General features: G+C 42.8%; 1 protein-coding gene across 1 annotated transcript; it reads right to left on the bottom strand.

Moving 5' to 3' along the window:
* Positions 1-314: 314 nt before the first annotated feature.
* On the bottom strand, positions 315-20,105 carry SRD5A2 (steroid 5 alpha-reductase 2). Its single transcript, XM_065835053.2, is given in 6 exon segments — positions 315-1,211; positions 1,802-1,952; positions 2,961-3,062; positions 4,555-4,718; positions 19,716-20,036; positions 20,038-20,105. Coding segments are annotated over 6 exon segments (873 nt in total). The 3' UTR covers positions 315-1,144.
* Between the last annotated feature and the right edge of the window lie 417 nt (positions 20,106-20,522).

The raw sequence follows: 20,522 nt of genomic DNA, 5'->3' as shown, positions 1-20,522 counted from the left end.
TTAGCAGGATTTTATGCTCTAAAGGGGAACTAAAATGATCAGCATCCATGGAGATGTCTCCTCCTATTGTGGTTAATTACATTTTTGGGGAAATTCGTAACTATATTCTGAAATTAAGAAGATATACCCTGTGTTTTTGTGAAAATTCAATAATATCTTTGTATCATTTCCTAATTTGAGTATCTGTAAACATTCTCCATAGACAAAACATATTGTCAGCATTGGAGAACACTTTCTTCAACACAGAGCTTTTTATTTGTTGCATTTTTGGTCATACATTACCATCTCAAGCCTTTTAATGAATAACAATTGAGTGATTTTGAGAGGACAAATTTTTATTCTGAAAAGAACTCTGGATTTGCAAGAGAAAAATATCCTGATGAAGCTGCAATTGCTTTAACAAAGTCCATTTAAATAAAGAAAAACAACAACACCCTGATGGCTGAAGATTAATCATCTGACAGTGAGGAGAGTATTGCTTAAGGAAGAAACACAGACACTGTGCTTATGAGTGCCAGCTTTAGATCCTTCCATCCCCATGTACTTCACATCACGCCTGTGCTATGGCCCACTGCTCCCAGCCTTGTGCCAGCACAAGTATCCTCTTGTTGCGTTATGGTTCTGGGAGCTAAGCTGGCTTTTAGATGAAAAATAATGGGCTGAGTTATTTTCCTGGCAAAGGAGACCCCTACTTCCCTTTGAAGTGTGGCAGCGCCTCGGGCAGTGCCGACAGGGCAAGGGCACGTGTGCTCTGGCATGAAGGCAGGAAGAAGCAGCTGCAGAAGTGCTATAAATTGGACTGGCTGCTGAAGACTTCTTCTGAAATCACGGGCTTACTTTCTACTTTTTTTGCACCAGTTTTTAGCCAATGCTTTTTCTTAGATGTCAGTGCAGTTATATATCCATTTTCCACAGAGGGAACTCCACTGACAAGCAAACATGTTGTTTGGGGAGGCCATTTGCCCACAACTATCTGCAATTTCCTCTGTAATTAAAAATAAGAACTTCAGTTCCAAATTACCTTCTTGCCTGTTACAACCCCAGGTTATCTTTTGTACAATTAGTTATAGTCAGACCTAACATTAAAACTAGGAATTGAAAAAAAACCCTATAAAAACAGAACACAGAGTCCATATTTCAGTCATTAAAAAACAAAGGGAATCAAGGCTTTCCTTGATTTTGGATAGTCCGTAAATGTCTTGAGATAGTACCTGAAAGAAAATAAGCAAGAGAGTGAACCTGCATACACACAAGGAAACCACACAGTTTCAATACAGCTCAGCTGAAGAACCTTAAAACTCCTCCAAACTGCCTTGCTTTGTAACCTTGGTGTGTTACTCTGCAAAAAAAAAAGGCATTTCAAAACTATTTACACCAGGTTATTTGATTAAGCAAAAAGTGATAATACTGTTTAGGTTCTGACAGACCCAAAGGAGAAACTTTAGGAATTCAGAGCAGGGGACCATATGTACTCTAGAGCACTGCAGAGGTTGCAAGGGAACCCTTAGGAAAGGTTCACATTTATTATACAAGGCTCAGTAAAAAGAGGCTTTAACATGGCAGAAGCAGTGATGTAACTCATGTCAGATTAAATAACTCTCAGGCCCACTTGTCTCAACAGGGGGTCTGGCTGACTGCTTTACGTTCACCCAGTCATAAATAAGCTGATACACTTCTTGTACATAGTATTAAATTTCAATCTTATCTTGAATCCTGGCCCTGCTTCTCTGCCCCTCCCTGGTATTTTGCAGACTGCGCTCCAAGAGCAAGAAGCAGCATACAGCGAGAAAGAGTTTGATACCTGTGATGGTGATAAGCACGTGGCCCGATGCAGCAAAGAGTAAAAAAGGCAAAGGCGAAGGCTGGTAGGGACCAGGTTGCTATGGCAAAGCCAAACCATTCCACAATTTCTCCAAAGTAGTTGGCTCCAGAAACATAGGTGAACAGTCCCCCTGCATCAACAGACAAAATATGTAATTTTTAAAGTCATCTCATGCATGTGGAAAGTTCTTTCCCATAAAGTCAGCAGCAGAATATGCTACCTTTCTTATTTAGAGCCCATAACAGCAACCTAAACCTACTGCCCTGAGGCCAGTGGAGCCATGCCAAAGAAGGATCTTGTATAATACAAGGCTCTTGTACAAATACAATGATCAAAGATGTTTCTAACCCAGAGACTTACAGCACTTTCACAATCACTTATTTTCATTTGGGAAAGGGCTTAAGAAAGTCCATTATTAGATTTAAGTGAAATTATTAACATTAGTAAATTCTCTTCAGGGCCTAAAAAATATTTTACAACTCCATTGCCATTAGGGTATGCAAAATCTGGATGTCAGTTTTGCATCTTAGCTAATCACAACATCTGCAAGAGGCAGGTAATTATTGGAGGTGAGAAAATCTAGGGAAGAGATATCACCATGTGTAACAAGCCAGCAGAAGGAGTCAAGACCAAAACCAGGAACCTTCTTGATCGTCATCCGTATTGCTCTACAGAGATAGACCTTTCCCAGTTCAGTGATCTGGCCCACAGCCATACTTCCTCGCCAACCTCCACCTTGAAGGAGACGGAAAGGAAATTCTACACCTTACATCTTTGGCGTTATTTTTTTCCCCTAAAGTATACACTTTGAGTCTCCTTTTTGCAGTGTAAAAAGTCCATGACTACTTCTTCCTGGGCATGGAGGAGAATATTTCCTTCTTTGCAGCTGACTTTTACAAGGCTAAAATCCTAAAACCTCTCCTCACAGCTCATGTTTTCCAGATACTTTTGTTGCTTCTCATGGACTGTCTGCAGTCAGATCACACTGGTCTTTGCAGCTCAGAGGGGCACCTGAACGGAGTACCTGGTCAGTACTGGCATCACTGCTATTATTGTCACTTTGCTGTGAATTCAGTCAGAAAACATTGTCTATTCTGCTGACCTACTTTCTCCAAGAAGGTGGGGGATAAGTATATACCTTGAGGAATCTTGTAAGTGACTTCCCCAGGTTTCCTCAGCTGGCGCAGGAGGAGATCACTGTGAATGTTGATTCCCATTCCCAGCAGAAACAAGAGGAGGCCTAAGAAACAAACAATTAGATTAGAAAGACAGCAGCTGTGGACGTTCCTGCAGAGCAACTACTGAGCCGTAGGCAAGTACCATGACTCTCGTTTACAACTGCGGAAAGAGGAGCACAGACAACACAAACTTCTCTGGCACATCGCTGGAGCCAGGAAGGGAACCCACACCTCAGTGCAGCGTGGTCCACTGCCAGCAAGGCTGCCTGGGCAGAGCTATGGGTATGCACAGGAAGCCATGACTCGCTGAAGGTTCCTGACAGCTTCTGGCCAGAATGATTCATTGGCCATACTCTATTTAGCTGAAAAACTAGAGGCACTTGATTGAGAAACTCTGCAAAAGACATGCCCTACATTTCATGCCACATTAGGCACTGAGAAAACTGTCTCTGACAGTGACTGGGAAGAAAGGAAAGAAATAGAGGTGGTGTGTGCTACAAAGTGTAGGAAAGACTAAGTGCTGATAAAACCTCAACACTTCCAGTAGCAAGAGAAAGTTGATAATTGTCTGTAGAGGCATAACATACTGTTTGATTTTATTTAATATTTCAAGTACTGGTAATGCTGATTTACTTTTTTTAAAAGTTAAATGCATATTTTATTTATCATGCAAGTTATGTGATGTGATGTTTTCTTTGTTGGGTATGGGAGCTCTTACTAAACACTGTCCAGGATTTTTAATATGTGATACTGTTTGAAAAGTCTGAACTTGCATCCACTGTCTGAAACAGCATACAGAAAGTAAGTTGGTTATTTCATGCCTGTCATATCCAAAACATTTCCTCAGACCTCCATGTTAATCTTTATTTCTATGTGTGCATTTAAAAAACATGCTCTGTGCAGCACATAATGTGTAATGCCACCTAGCTGCTCCTGCTCCATTGTTCTCTCAGGGATTTACAGGGTGAAATTCAGCTAGGCTATTAAGTTACGGAATATAAAAGAACCATATTAACATACAACCAGACTGTGCGTGATCTCTAATCTTCCCACGTGCCTTACATGAGAAAAAAGAGCCCTTTGTCTCTAAAGCCTCATTTATGCTGCGGTTTTGCCCTTCTATTCTCTCTCACAGTTGGAATAGCTGCATCAAGTGCAAAAAGCCCTGGCAGGGAAGAGAAGGCCACAGTTTGTGTCTGCACATGGTGGCTGCTGGGTGGACACTTCTGGCTGAGCAAGGGCGCATCCCCATTCAGCCTAAGCCTGAGATTGCATCTCCACCACCTGTAGCAGTAGGAGGCTCTGGAGTGGTGTCAGTAAAACAAGGCTGGTGATTTGAGACTAACATATAACATTGTATGCCTTCAAAGGTGGCTGGGGAAAAAAAAAAATCACTGCACATTTATGTGTTTTATCTGGGCCAGCAGGCAGGTTTTATGCTGATTTCCATCACAACTGATTTAACTTATATGTTCAGTGAAGATTAGGATGTAATTCAAAATGCTAACAAATTGCTTGGAGATTAGATCTTTGGAATCCTGCAGCTGTAATTACCTGATGTAAATCTGATGTCAGTGCACCAATCGTTTGGATATTCAGCGCAGTAAATCAGGTAGTAGCCCTGGAGGAAGCCATTATAGATACAGAATAACGTGCCAAAGAAAAGCAATTGCAGTGGGAAAGGTCTGCCTCTAGTGAAGAAAGGGTAAATAAATGTCCTAAGGTAGATAAGAAAATAAAGTCAGCACATTACTCATTATAACACTGTATTTTCAATTTCTCTGCTGTAGGGAAAAAAACAAAACCAAAACCAACAAACCTTTAACAAAACACAAAATATTTAAAAGGTCAATAAAGATAAAAAAATGGAAAATAACTGAAAAAAAAAATGGAATCAGCAACTAATGGGATCAAGAAATACTGTAAATACCCATATTTTCTGGTCCTTCAGGACTGCACGCAAGGTGGGAAGCTAGAAATCTCATTCAGAATTGCTCCTGCCAAATGAGCGTTACTGTGCTACAAGCACTGTGGAGGAGCTTTGCTATGGAGAAGACATCTGTGATCCCACTACTGGGACTGATCCTTGAGGGCTTTAGCCCATGGAGGCAGGTGGAGTTGAAGGCAGTGTCGAGACCCCTCTGTCCCTCTCATCCCCTGCAGTGTACAGCCCAGGCTGTAAACCCCCTCCCCAGCCCTTCCTGCCCCACTTAGAAACTCTGCTCACCTCCAACAAAGAACAGCTCTGTCCTGCTCTGCTCGGACACTTAGGTGCAGAGGCACAGCACTGCTGTTGGCTGCTTGAGGGGAGCTGCTTTGCCTCCAGTTCCTGCCTCTCCTGCATGCTTTCAAGGTTTTATTTAAAATAAGAAGAGCTAAACCCCTAAGTTTAATATGCTAATCATGAAGGTTTCTGTGTAGCTCCAGCACCTAGGGCTTCCTTAGGCAAAAGTTGTGCTAACACTAGCGTTAAAATGTGTAGGAGCAAATAATTTGTGCTTGTCTATTTTTTAACGTTCATATAACTTTTGTTCAGGTGGGCTTACCCCTCTTGACACTTTGGAGAATCCATATCATCCTTGGGAGAGTGAAATGGAAAATTCATATTCATATTTGTTAGGTATTTTCTTACCTGGCCAATTAAGTTCTGTATGCGGTAAAATCTACACCCTTAATTTCTTTCTTTTGCCCTCTTGAGCTTTGGATGGTGCTCATCACAGCAGTATATAAACATTGTTGAAAGGTTATCCACATCCCATTTTGCCAATACCAATTTAAGCAAGCTGAGGCATAAAATGTCATAACATTATAAATCTAGATCAAATCATATTGAGCATGTCTGAAAGTGAGTAAGCAGAGTACAAGCAACAACATGTTAATGTATTAACTGCTTTCCAAAGGAAGGTAAGACAGATTTCCAGCAATTAAGACATTTGTGATGAAAAGTGCTAAATACTTCTATAGTGAAAACTAAGAGGTATGGAAAATATTTTTCAGACAGTGGTATTACATTTGTCCTATTTATTACAATATGGAAAGGAAAGCTCTCTGGAGTAAAGTTACCAATAATTATTGGTTTTGCTCTTCAGGAATGGCAGGCTGGAGTTACAAGTAGGCAAGGCCAGTTTTAGCAATCTGACCTGCCTGTTGAAGTTGTATTGACAAATTTGGCCTGAACAGCTATGAGAAAAAGTGGGGAAATTACAATGGAAACCTGCAGAAAGCAAATAATGTAGAAAAGAGAATTATATCAAACCACACAAAGTGAGTTCAGAAAAAGATTTATACAGCAGATAGAAGTGGGACTTGCCTTGCTTTATCCTTTGTCAAAACCAGTTATGTTTGTGAGTCTCTTAATTTTTACAGCTGATGCAAATAGAAGTTTCTAGCACAAGCTGGCCTTTCTCAGCTCCCAGCAAAGTTGATTGTTGCCATGGTACTTCCCAATGCTGCTGTTACAGGATAAAGGTTATATGCCATTGAAAGGTGACTTATCCTGCAGTAACAGGAGGGCAAAAATCAGCTACAGACCTATCTACCATGGATACTGTGGATGCAGGACAGAAAGAACCTGCATACAAAGCACAGTCACAGGGGAGCCAGGAGGCATCAGCTTTTTTTTTTTTTGTTGAGGGAGTGAAATCCTGGCATCACTGAAATCATGCCTCATAGCAGTTTTGAAAATCCAAGTAAGTATTTCATCCAAGAACGTTTGTTGCAGAGCAACCTCTCTAAGGAAATCTCCTTGGGTCTGTAAATCCAGAGGCCAGATTCAGTTCTCAGTATCTAACAATGCCCTAAGTCTTTGTTTTAATACAGCGCTTGTTGGCTTGTAGCTGCTTGAGGGTTCACAAACTATTCCTGATGGGTTTTGAAAAAGCAATAGAGATAAAGCAGGGAGATTTAATAGGTTTAAATATTCCATGGAAGAGTCTGCATCTCTGCTTGAGTTATTTTGCACTGTGAAAATCAAAGGGGGACCGAAGGTCATCATTTTAGAATAACAGAACAAAAACTGACCTTTTGAATTTAGACCAATGACAAATTTGACCTTTTTCTTTCAGTGCAGTATTGATGACTAATCCTTTATTCCTTTACTATCTTTACTGGCCCAACGCACTGCATCTGACTAAGCCATTGCCAATAGCTTATTTTTAAATGAGTCAATAATATTCATCTTCTTCTGCATGATTTATTTTCCAGAAGAACAGATTTTGAAGAGAAAATCATTTGACATTGCATCAAATTTTGTCTTAGAGATATTAGTCCAGCTCCTTGAAAACTCCAGAGTCCCTCACCCAAATGGGGGAAACTGTAGGTTTGGCCTTCTTTCCACAGAACATGGAAATCTTTTCACAAATGCTACCATAATCCACTAAGAGTGGACTCTCAGTCCTCGTCCAACAGCTTGTTAATTGGAGACGCTTATGCTGCTGTAGTGTCTTCTCTCCAGGGCCCAGATGCAGTAGGTCAGACAATAGCAACTCACATTTTCCAGTCTGGAAACTCAAGGTGTTTCTAATGCCTATGAGGTGTTTTACACCCAAGGCAGCTGGGTCAAGGGCTCAGGGGTGTCGGCTAAGAATGGGGGGCAGCTGGCTCCCTCCCACCATGTGAGTTACCACCCCATTTCTATATCCGTCCATCCAGCCCTCTGCCACCAGGTCCTCTCCTGGCTCTAACTGGGATGAACTAGGGGCCAGGAATCGGAGATATCACAACGGTGGATAAGACTGATGTGGTGCCTTTCCCTTCGAAGGCAGGTGCTGACCATAGACCCACTTGTTCTATCCATGCTGGGGCACTGTCTGAATGCCCTGTGACCCTGGCCAGCCTCCAGAAGACAGGCTACATGAAACCATCAGATAGCTGTAATCACTTCCTGGTCCAAGGCCCAGTTTGTAAACTCATCTTAAATCACTGTCCAGTGGATGTGATGGGAGCAAGAAGACTCCCTTTTTATTTTAATCATGTAGATTTACAGATCTAGCTATAACTAACACAAAGTTGGAATTAGGTCTCCTTTCCAAGCCACATGCAAAACATCCAATTTCCATGTTCCTCCAAAGGTCTTTGGACAAACTTTCAATGACTATAATTTAAGGAACAAGAAAGATATACATATTACTGAAAAGCTTCCGTTTCAGCCGTATAAAACCTGTAATGTCAGGTTCATTTCTGAGTATTCTGTCTAAAAATATCACTCAATTTACAGTCCTTGGGCTGTTTGTGGCCAGCTTACTAAATTCATCCAACCTGAAGCCTGTTTGTAGAGATACTATTTCTTTGTGGTCCCTTAGTAACAGGTTTGGCGTTGGATGAAGACTTCTGGCAGGAGCAGGCTCATCTTTCCTGGTCAAGAGACGCAGGCACACATCTGATCAAGGGATGGGAGAAGGACTGAGGAAACCCTGAGACAGATGGCACCATGCTTGGGTTTGGGGAGTTCTTGAGAAGAAAGGCAATGCAGAACAGAAAGTCTGGGCAGCATTGATTTAAGGCAGAGACAGTAGTAATACAGAAAGATTTAGTGGAAAAATAAGAAGAGGTGTGGAAGAGATTGCCATACTGAACCATTGGGGCTGCTGGATTTGGACTGGAGATCAATAAGAACAAACAGAGTCAAAAAATAACATACAATATTAGAAAATTGTTCACTTGGGAGAGCTGAACAGCTGTGACCAAGAGTTTTCATGATACTGAAAGGAGGTAGTTTGAATGCAAGGAAAAGAAATGTCTGTTAAAGGTAATATTGAAACAACATTGAAATAAAGAGCTCAGTAGGACTGGGAGAAGAAGGAGGATAACCACGGGTTACAGACACACACAGGTCCTTTAATAAAGAGAAGAAAAAGTTTAAAGGTTCGGAATGCATATTCACTTTCATATTTCAGGGGATAAATCATATTCCAGTTGAGGCAGAAGGTAGCTGCTGTCCTGGGCAACAGACCACCATGTACTGCACTTCCTTTTGAAGGATCCAATACTGACTTCTGCCAAGATTGAGAACCAGCTGTGAAGAACCTCTGCTCTAATCCAGTATGATAACTTCAGGGTTTCATAGTGTCTCACGACTCATCTAACAACATTACACATAAACTGAACAAGTTAAAAATTACAAACTCCCTAGAACAGATAAGCAATCGCTTAATACCAGCATTTACAAGTGAAGCTCCAGAGTGATACTTGCTATCCCAGGAAGGCTGACACTGTGGATGGCAGCACTTGCCAAAGCCAACTCCATCAAAGACTGACAGTCAAAGAGAATCAGCAACTGCACTTGACTTCTGGCCACATAGTTAAATACAGATTTCAAGTTGAATCCTTGGTGCTGGATCAGAAAAGCTTAATTGCTTACAACAGCATTTGAATAAAGTGGGATTATAGGAAAAAATCTACAAACATTTGCAGAAGCACGTGTATCTGATGCGAATGGCTGAAAATAAAATGCTGCTTCTATATTACTGGCCGTCATTGCTGAAACAAACAACAACAAACAAACAAAACAAGAAACAACAAACAAGAAAAACAAAAAAAGAAAGAGGTAAAAAGCCATGATGCATTTGACTTTGGACAAATTTCAGGAATCTGAGCTCCATCATGTTTAGTCCCAACACTATAAACACCTAAAGCCAGTCATTCTGACTCATTGATTGTTACAAATTTTAGGTATGCTACACAGCAAAGTAAGAAGGATAAATACATTTTATGGATGAAACAGAATCCTCTTCACATTGCATATAGGAATCAGTAGATGTGCTATACTTAATAAAATAAAAGTGGTTGGGAGAAAAAAAATTATATAAAGAAGGAAAAGGAAAGGAACAGGACCTAAGAATGGGAATTTGGTTTTAATTAGCAAAGAAGAACTGTGCAGGCTCAACTCCAAGGCAAAGCAACAGCAGGCAGGTTTCAAAAGTGTTTTGCAAGTTTGTTTATAAATCACTTCCTTGGTCATCTTGTTGTTCTTCCATTATTCTGAAACTCTCACTGGAAAAATCTGGTATCTCCCAGTGATTACCGGTGTCTAATTAGAATCAGCAAAGGAGAATTCTTCCTTGTCACTGGTAAAAAAGGCATTGAATAATGAAAATCATTGATCTTTCCTACTGGCTTTAGCAGGTATAGGAACAAAGCCCTGTACTTGAAATATTATGCATTTTGTAAAGGGAAACCAGGAACAGAATTGTTGGATTTGGTGCATTAACAAACTGCATTGGCAAGTCACAATACATCAGCAAGTTACACTTAGGAAACATTAATATTGGTATGTTTGTTTCTCTAATGTTTCCATGTTGGTATACAAACACCAAATAGGTTTTAAATACCCTTAATTAAAAATATTATTTTATTTATATTTGCTATTAGCTAACCATTTATTTCTTCCTTTTTGTTTGTAATGTGGAAAGGAGATCTGAATGAGAGCTGAATTAAACATTGGGAAAAATTTATTGAATACCCATAAACAAAGACAAATGAAGCAAGAGCCTAGAACCAGATGTTTAATATCTTTCTCGCCGTCACCTGCCAAACTAGGCAAATTCATTGGAAACACAGGTATTTGTTTTTAAAATATTCTGCTGTTATGTAGCCAAGGAAGGTAAAATGAAGCTAACAAAACAAAGGAAAGATTTCCTCTGTATAGAATCCTGTTGAAGTCAGTACCATCCCATACAGACCCACAGTTGGTCCTCTGACACTATACAGCCAGGGTCCTGGAGTCCAGGATATATGGCGTGATGGACCTTTTCTCTTGAAAGCCAAATAGCCCTCCTCTGGACTTGTTCCAACAGGTCCGTGTCCTTCTTATATCGGGGGCCCAAGAGCTGAATGCAGTACACCAGGTGGGGTCTCACAAGAGCAGCCTAGAGAGGAAAAATCACCTCCCTCAAACCGCTGGTCATGCTGCTTTTAAATGTCTGACTTCCTTTGGTGATTTCTCAGCCCCATGAGGACCACTTACAGAAAATAATTACGATTTCTCTAAGTGCACTTGTAAGAGCACAGATTTGTGCATTCTTGGATTTTGTACCATTTTTCATGGAGATGCATCCTTCTGTTCTGCTCATGCTCTCAGCCTCTGTGAACTCTTTGAACTCTCTGCTCCAGTTGAACAGTGAGCTTTTTGAAGTGCATAACATAGTGTCTGGTAAAGTTACTCTGGCACACGTTTCATGCTTTTGGCAGACACCCACAGTTTACCAATAGGAACAAAGTCATCTGTCCTCATAAATATCAAGTGGTTATTTCTGGAAAATAAAAGAGTGTGATACCTTGCTGAAATATATGCGCTGGCTGGCTAAGTCTTTGACACACCATTGCTTAGATAAAACAACAAACATTCTCGTAATGTGTAAGTACTGCTGCCATTCAGATACTATCAAGTAGTAGAGATAAGCATGAAGCACTGTGAGATCTGCACATTTGTCATCACCACAATCCATCTAGTCATGTTGACCCTTGTCCAGTCCTCTAATTCTCATACAAGTATAAATCTAGACCAAGTTTAGTTAGGATTTCAACTGACATAGCTAGCCTGGCATTGAGTTCAGTCTGCAGCCTGAGCAAAAGGTTTTGCTCATGCTAGTTTTTTTGCTCAGCTAATTCCAGCTCTCATCCCTGCACCCTGGCTTCTTGTCAGAGCCCCTCTCTCATCAAGATAACTCCAAGTTCCCATTCCCAGACAGTTTCTGGCCACATATCACCCCCAAATTTTCATCTCAGTGTCTTGGTCAGTACAGATGAAATTATCACAGGGGAGAGTTCCATGAGCTCCAGTGTTCTGTAATGACCAAGTCTGCAACAGCCCAGAATTCCAATTGCTAGGTAAAATACATAGAATAAGGAAAGATGATCAGTCTAAGGACTGTGTACACCATTCCTGATGGACATTTGTCTGGCTTGTTCTTCACTACTACTATTGATGGAGATTCTTCCAACCCTTCAGCAAATATGTTACAATTACTATTCCTCCTTAATGTCTAAGCTGCGTTTTCTATACAGCTGTTTAGGCCTGGTATTTCTTATTGTGTTTCCAGTAGACAGGGAGAATGTTTTACTCGTTTATTCTTTGCAGCAACTTTTTATGCAGTTGTACATCATTATAATGTCTTCCACTGGTTTTCTCTTAGCTAACTTAAACAACACTGAGTCCTTCAGTCTTTCTACATGTCACATTTCCTAGACCACAGTTCTTTTTCTCTCAGCTGCTTCTACTTTGTCATCGTCTTTTATAAAGTGAAGAGTTCAGCTGGACACAGTATCATTTAAGTTCCTATTAACACCATGCAAAGGGGAAAGATTACTTCAGGTGTCTCCAACAGCACTCCCATCCTCACATTACATTTTGATATTGTGTGTGCTGTCAGCCCAGAAAGCCAATCATGTCCTGGGCTGCATCAAAAGAAGTGTGACCAGTAGGTCAAGGGAGGAGATTCTCCTGCCTTGCTTTGCTCTCATGAGGCCACATCTGGAGTACTGAATCCAGCTCTGTTCATGAGGCCAATAATGAAAATGTCCTTAGTTATTGACACTTAATGATGGTGATTTTTCTAAGACAAAAGGATAAAACAACTATTCTATGAAGAAAAAAATAATGCCTGGGTTGAATTTGGTAGTTATTATATGGTCTGATTATATTAGCTATTAGCAAGGAGAGTATCACTTGGAAATATATAGATATACTTCAAATTAAATCTAATCTCTATTTATCCACTTAGTGTTTCAAAAAACTAAAACTCCTTATGAAACAATACAAAATACCTCACAAATCAAGAAAACCTGCTTTGTAATACCTTGGTTAGTGATAGCCTTGGCTGCAGTGATCACACTCTTATGGAGTTTGGGATCCTGCTGAGCACGCTGAAGGTTAGTACTAAGACAAGGGCTTCAGGTTTTAGAAGAGCAAACTTCAGCTCACTTAGAGCTCAGTTGGCACAAAACCAGTTCAGTCCTTTTACAGGTAAAGGAAGTAGGTGGAGTAAGAGATCCCCTTGGCTTAACTGCAAGCTGCTGAGTCTGCTCAAAATCACAGAAGAGGCATACCAGTGATGTAAAAGTGGACAGATACCCATTGAGAACTACAAGGACATTGCCAGGGTGTGCAGAGGTGCAGTTAGAAAGGCAAAAGCTCAGCTTGAATTGAAATTGACCAGAGATGTCAAAAACCACAAGAAAGGGTTCTTCAGGTACACAAACAACAAGCAGAAACAGAAGGAAAATACTGGCCTGCTGTTAAACAGGAGAGGTGAATTAGTCACCAACAACACTGAAAAGGCACTTTCCTCACCTCTGTCTTTACCAACACTGTTGGGTCCCAGGCCTCGGGAACAGAAATCCGAGTTGATGCAAACACAGACCCATTGTCAGTGAAGGATGAGTTGGTAAGGGAACTATTATGCGAGTTCAACCCTGCAGGAAAATCTGGATAGGCTCGAAGAGTGGACTAAGAAGAATCTTACGATTTTCAATGAAGACAACTGTAAGGTCTTGCACCTGGCAAAACATAATCCAGAAGTGCAGCACACACTGGAATCTACCCAGCTGGGGAGCAGCTTGGTGGAAAGGAACCTGGGGGATCTGGTGGACAACAAGCTCAGTATGAGTGAACAGTGTGCTGCTCCAGCAAAGCAAGCCAACAGGATGCTGGGCTGCATTAGCAAGGGCATTGCCAGCAGAGACGAGTAAATCATTATCCCACCCAGTGCTCATCAAGCTGCACCTGGAATACTGTGTTCAATTTTGGTCCCCACTAAACAAAAAAGGTGTGGACAGGGTGAAGAAGGTCCAGAGAAGGGCCACAAGGATGATCAGAGGACTTGTAAGCTGCCGTATGAGGAAAGGCTGAGAGAACTGGGATTGTTCAGCCTTGAGAAAAGAAGGATTAGGGGAGACCTCATCACCAAGTTCCAGTATTTAAAGGGTGGCTGCAAAGATGAAGACTCCTTTTTTTACAAGGAGTCACATGGGAAAGATGAGGGGTAATGGGTACAAGTTTCTCCTGGGGAGATTCTGATTTGACACAAAAGGGAAATTGTTCATGATGAGAACAACCAGCCATTGGAATAATCTCCCCAGGGAAGTGGTGGATTCCCAAACACTGGGCACTTCTAAAATTCAACTGGACAGGATGCTGAGCCATCTTGTCTAGACTGTGCTTTTGCCAGGAAAGGTTTGACCAAATGATCCTTGAGGTCCCTTCCAACCCAGTATTCTATGATTCAAACAGGCTTCTCCTCATCACCTGAGGGCTTCAGGTGACATTTTCACTGTATTCCTTTACCAGCACAGCCCCTCTAGCAGGAAGGGTGGTATTACAAAGTATATTTCAAAGCAAAATAGCTTGTAAGTAATGTATCACAAGAAGTCTTCCTGTACATACATCTTATGCCATTCACCATTTTTAGCTCATGGCCAGGTTTTCAGAGATTGCATATACAGATGGCAGACTTGGCATTCAGTGCCTTTCTCACTTTCTTCCTCCTTTTCTCTGCATTCCCACGCCATCAGTTTTGAAGGTCCTACCATCACAGACCCTGCCTTATGAAAGCAAAGAATCTATGAGCTTACCAAAAGCAGATGTGATGAATTCAGATTTTTATAGGACGCTCACCTTAGCACCAGAAAGCTTTTGGATTTGATTAAATTCCCACCATGCTATGGTAATAAAGTACACATGGAGAGGTGAAGAGCTGGCTAACTAAGGGCAGCAGACAAAGAGGCAGGGGGTGGGACTAGGGTTTCCTCCCCTCCCTTCCCAGCAGCAGTAGCAGCAGCGGCAGCGGCAGCAGCAGCAGCCGCCTGCCTTCAGCCCCTCATGAAAGCCTCAGGGAATACACCCGCCTGTGATTGCCACAAAGAGAGAGGCTGCTGCCTAGTGGTGGCAGAGAAAGTTGGAGACCGCACTGCTGTCACAGTCCACCACAGGCTACTGCACTGATGCTCCTAGGCCATGATGAGAAGGGAGGAATGTTTCCTGGCTCCATACTCTTCCCTCTTGCATCCTCTCAGGCAGTAAATCTTTGTATGAAACTGTGTTAAAGGAGGTTGGCTCTTTGTCCAGCAGCTGGTACTCAGGTGACCATCTCCCTTCTCTTTCAGCAGTGGGCCAGATGGGAGCACAGCACCTGCCAGGCCTGGCTCATGGAGCTCCACCAAGCTAGGAGAGAGGTCCTACAAAGTCCTGTCAATGGGGAACCATCGGCATTAACCCAGGGAGTGTCCAGAAGACAATCAGAGTGGTCCATACGATGCTCCCTGCATATGCCTCAATGACATGACAATAAATACAGAATTTCTACTGATAAAGCCAGCACATCACACAAATTCTAGACAAGTGGTGAACATCAAGGTGGGTAGAACAGCATTACTGAGTACTAAGCCCATACAGAAAAGTTACTTTAAATCACAGAAATGCAGCCATACAAGCACAAACCATTCCTAAGGAGCGGTACATTGTAACCTCGTTACAATCACGGTTACACCAGCTCCAGGGTGCTCGAAATAGCCTGGAAACATTCCCAAGACAAAAAGCACTCTTCCTATCTGTAAGTGCAGTAGTAGCATATGGGAAGAGGAAGGTGATGCTGTATCTAGATATGCTACTACAACTCTGGTATTGTACTCTGCATCCAATACCGATGTCTTCATTTTTAAAAGGATGTAGGAAAAAGATGGAAAAAGACCCAGAAATTATCTGAGGGCTGAGGGGAAAAAAATCATGCATTAAGGGCTTTCAGCTGTGGTTCAGTGACATGATAAATCTGATTTAGGATATTTCAGATTTAAAAAAAAAAAAAAAAAACCAACCATGTGCAAAAGCAGGAAAAATTAATTTTGCTGGTTTAAACCTGTTCCTAAATTTGTGAAAAGGAATTTTATCCTGACCAGCTTCATGCTGGATGAGGTATCTTTTGTCTGCACCACTCCAACATTATGTCTGATCAGGTAATGTCTGCTCCTCTGTAGCTGGCATAAATCCACCATAAAACCATAAATCCAGCGTAAACACCGTATCATGTGTAGTAGCCAATTCATAAGAAACATGATCATGTGCTCCTATGTTATCTGGATCACACTGGTGCAGGAGGATCTGACAGCTCTGTACAAGCAAATTGAAAGATGATCTGATTACTGTATAAGTGATATCATGGTAAGAAAATACTAAAGGATACCAAGGGCTACTTTAAACTAGCACAGAGCAAGAAATTGCAAGCACCGGTGGGAAGAAATCAAGGTTAGTCAAATTAAAGCAAGACATTTTAAACATGTTGTTTAGGTGATAGTGAAAGAGTTCAGAAGACTATGCTACCAAAGGAAACAGTGGATTCTCCAAAGAAAATGATGGATCCTCCATCTTTTGGGGTCTTCAGATCAAGTTGCTCTGAAATATATGCTTCAAACACAAGCTACTGGGGCAGCACAGCTGGTCATAAGAAGGAAGAACAGCTAGCATTGCTGTCCTTTAAAAATCTATGTTTCTCCCTTATGGACTCTATTGTCCTTCTGAGCATATCTCTAATCAAAATTTCCCTTCCACATGTATGTTTGGTGTAACAGATGAGACAAAATTAGGAATAATAAAATCTTCCCTGTGGAGAGAAATAAATCACTATATTATGCAACAATATATGAAAAAGTTTTTCTCTGTTTCCTACAAACATAAAGGAATGCTTAAATACAGATGTCAGATGATCAGCACTAAAAGTAGGAGTAGATTAACAAAACATATTTATAATTAACAGTGGAACAGCTCTATTCACTTCGAAATTTTAAAGTCTGAAAAACTGCAGTAGGCTGCATCCGTTACTTAATATAATTTTATTGTTGATCAATTGTATGTTTTACTAATTACACTTGCAGTCGAGTTTAATCACAAAAGTATTTAAAACTGTTGTTAAATTATTTCTAATAAAGATAATAAATTGGAAAATATAAAGTCTGGCTGTTATATCCAAGTACTGAACCTCTTTTCAAATACTATATGCTGATGAAATGCCCGAACCCAGTGTGACCAGTACCCCCTGCTCTTAACCCCTCGTAATTTGGTTAGCATAACCAATGCCATTTCATAAGGCAAACAACCATAACACATAAGTGTGCTGATTATGTACCATCCCTCTTCTTTCCATCCTTTTTTCAATGTTGCAATAAGACGGTTTGCCCACCAGCACTGTTGCCAGGAAATGGCAGCACCCATTATGGAACAGGGAGTTGTAACAGCACATGAGACGCTGCTTATAAAATCCAGCATCTGCGAGTGGTCATAGATGGCAAATCCTGTCAGGGATGCCTCTACCAACATCATCTTCTTCCTCTGAGGACTGAGTGAGTAACTCACAATCTTTAAGGTGAAGTCTGAGTCTAGATTACAATTATTACATCACATGCTGATCATTAAGAATTTGATCCAATCTGCAAAGTGTCCAGATGACTAAAAATCTAGGTAAATACAAATTCTATATAATAAAAAACTCACGCAAATTATTATAAATTCTATTTAACTGTAAGCTATGCCAATTGCTAAAAAAATCTATGTAACAATAAGCTATGCGAACCACTTGAAATTGTAGATAGCAATAAGCTATGCTGATTGTTAAAATTTTTATGTAATAATAAAGCTCTAACTATCACCACAGCCCTGTGGCCATCGGTCATTCTACCAAGGATCCCTCAAACCACCTGCCTGTCCCCATAGCATCAGGTGACACCCAGAAAAACTCCTAATTTGTGATTTTTGTTGCTCTTTTACATATCAAAGGAGCACTAACATTTAATACAATATTTCAAATATTAATTGATTCAGCAGAATCTCATAATTAGTTGCATTAATAGAAGCTGCACACTGTAAGAATAGCACTGGAGTAACATGCAGTATAAGAAATGAAAATGGTTGTTATACAGACTTGATTAAAATGAGGGCTTTTATTTTTACCAGGGAAAAACTATACTCCAGCCACAGATGAGAAGATCCCCAAATTACTTGAGAAAGCAAATATGTGAAAACACAGTGCTTCTGCCTAAGTCTAGCAGTAATCTTGAAAAAGAAGCCAGGGTCTCAAAAGATGTATGCGTACCAGTAGGGTGACATTTATTTCAGTTGTCTAGCAGTGATCGTTGATTTCTGTGTTTCTGAAATGATCAGAAATTCCTGAGAATGGCAGAATGCATTAAACCGAATTTAGTACAACTGCATATAATTAATACATCCAGCTTTCGGGGAGCCAAATGTGCTACAGGTAGTGTCCTCCAGTGGACGTAGCGCTGCAAAGACAATGTTAGTGATAACGAATATTTCTCTAATGTAGTGGTTTAGCTCTTTAAACAATTCTCTGATTTAAATTTATCTACAACAGCCTAGAGTTTCTATCCTGAAACTGTCTGTAGAGATACAGTAGCTGGATTTTCAACATACTGATTTTGGTTGAGTTGCAAATAATAATTTATGATCAATTATTATATGAATGTTTTCTATTTCTATGAAGCTAAACAAAAAATAGACAGAGGAATCATGATAAAAAATAAAAAAACAAGTCAGAAAAAGTTCTGCCTTCAGAAGCTACATAGCTCTTTACTATGTAATGGCATAACACTGTCACATGCACTTGCCATTTGTGAAAAAAACAGTTTTTTCCATGAACAGAGAACTAAAAGCCAAATTCCTCATGAAAGAACTCCATAGAAAATGGAAGTGGAGCAGAAGATAAAACACAGCTCAATACGTCAGAAGATATATTCTGGTGATGTACTCCAGAAGCAAGTCCCTCTGACTGCAGAACCAGGTGACAATTCAAGAGATATGTGATTTCAGAGTTACCACCAACAGTGGGTCAAAACTCTACTTTTTCTTTGAGCTCCTGATTAGTAAGTACAGACTTGATTAGAGTTAGAGCATTCATTGACATCTGATATGATGAAGTTTCTAAAAAGGGAGGGGCAAAAGATAAATTGGTACTTCGGTAGTGGACATGATGAATTGAGCATAAAGCGCCAACTTTTCTGTTGTAGTACAGAAAGCCTGCAGTGACTTTGATTTTTTTCTGTGCTAGCTGCACAGTAACGCGACTCATTCAGTCCCCGCTCTCTCACAGCCGCAGTGGGTGTGCACTCGGGTCATCCTCACGCGTGTTCCCACGGCTTGCTTTGGTGGCCGGCGCTGCTCCCGGCGCGGCAGGCGCTGCGCTTCTCCTGCCCGCAATAAGCGCTCCGCATGTTCGTTTACATAATATCTGGATTAGTTTCATCCATAACTTTGCTCTAGTTTAGCGAAACCCCGCCCTATTTTTTTAAAGCTAAAATTCCGAAACGTACATCCTCTCCCCTGCTTCCAGTACTCGGGTACCACCTGCTGCTTCCCCCGGCGGCCAGGACAGGGGACAGACGCCGACCCGACCGGCCCCTGCGTTTGGAGCAAAGGTCGGGGCCGTGGATTAGCTGCCGCCGCGCTCTCCTCTTGGCGATCATGCGGAGGACCGCGTCTCACAGGGAAGGGAGCGATGCTACACCCGAGACCTGCCCCAGCCTTACCGCACACCCGCCCATTCGCGCAGCTCCCCTCGGTTTATTATCTCCCGAGGGGAGGCCGCAGATCTTCGCAGCCGCCGCTCGCCCCCGGGGCGCCTCGGGCCGGTGGCGGGGCGGCTCCGGGCGGCGCCGCGGGCAGGCGGCGGGGGCGCGGGGAGCCGCGGGGGTGCGGGAGCCCTGCCCGGCGGCGGTACCTGTAGAAGTAGTGCCAGCAGAAGAGGCAGCAGAGGAGGCGGCAGCCGAGCGGCTCGAGGCGGGGCGGGCTGCGCAGCGCCAGCAGCAGCGCGGGCACCAGGAAGGAGGGCAGCTCCTGCAGGAACCAGGCGCAGCGCGCCGGCAACCGGCCCCGCGGCCGGCACAGCCGCTCCTCGTGCTTCCCGTAGCGGGACGGCACCCGGAGGTACAGCGAGAGCTGCAGCAGCGCCAGGGCGCCCAGCAGGGAGCTGAGGGCCAGCACCAGGCTGGGGAAACACTGCATGCTCGGGGGCGGGCGGGGGCACCGAAGCAAGCAGCCCTCGACCAGCGCCAGCCCCGGCCTTATTAGAGCCGCGGCGGTCACCCCGCCCCGCCGCGCTGCCTCCCATCGCCCGGGTTCGTCAGAGGGCGCAGCCCCTCTTGCCGGCGCGGGCGAGGCGCCCCAGCCCGCCCCGAGGGGAGCTGTCCCCCGCGGGGCCCGCTGCGGCCCCTCCCTCGGCCGGCGCGGTTCGACCCCTCAGCCCGGTCGAGGCTCAGGGATGACGACGGCGGTCGGGGGGCGACGGTTGGCGGCCGTTGGCAGCCAGCGCGAGGGCGGCCGCCGAGGGCCAGGGCAGCACGGGGATGGCGAGGTAGAAGCGCTGCCGGTGGGATAGGAGCGGCGGCGTGCCCTTCGCTCTGCTCCAGGGACGTGCGGCAAGGCTCGGCTCCCCGCGGCCTGGTAGTGCCACCCAGGATCGCTGTGGGACTCCTGGGCCACAAGGTACGAGGCTGCTTGCAGGCCGTGGAACGATAACTCGCTCTGC

Source organism: Patagioenas fasciata, chromosome 3, assembly GCF_037038585.1.
Source record: "Patagioenas fasciata isolate bPatFas1 chromosome 3, bPatFas1.hap1, whole genome shotgun sequence".
NCBI lineage: Eukaryota > Metazoa > Chordata > Aves > Columbiformes > Columbidae > Patagioenas > Patagioenas fasciata.
This window is presented reverse-complemented; position numbering and strand designations above follow the sequence as displayed.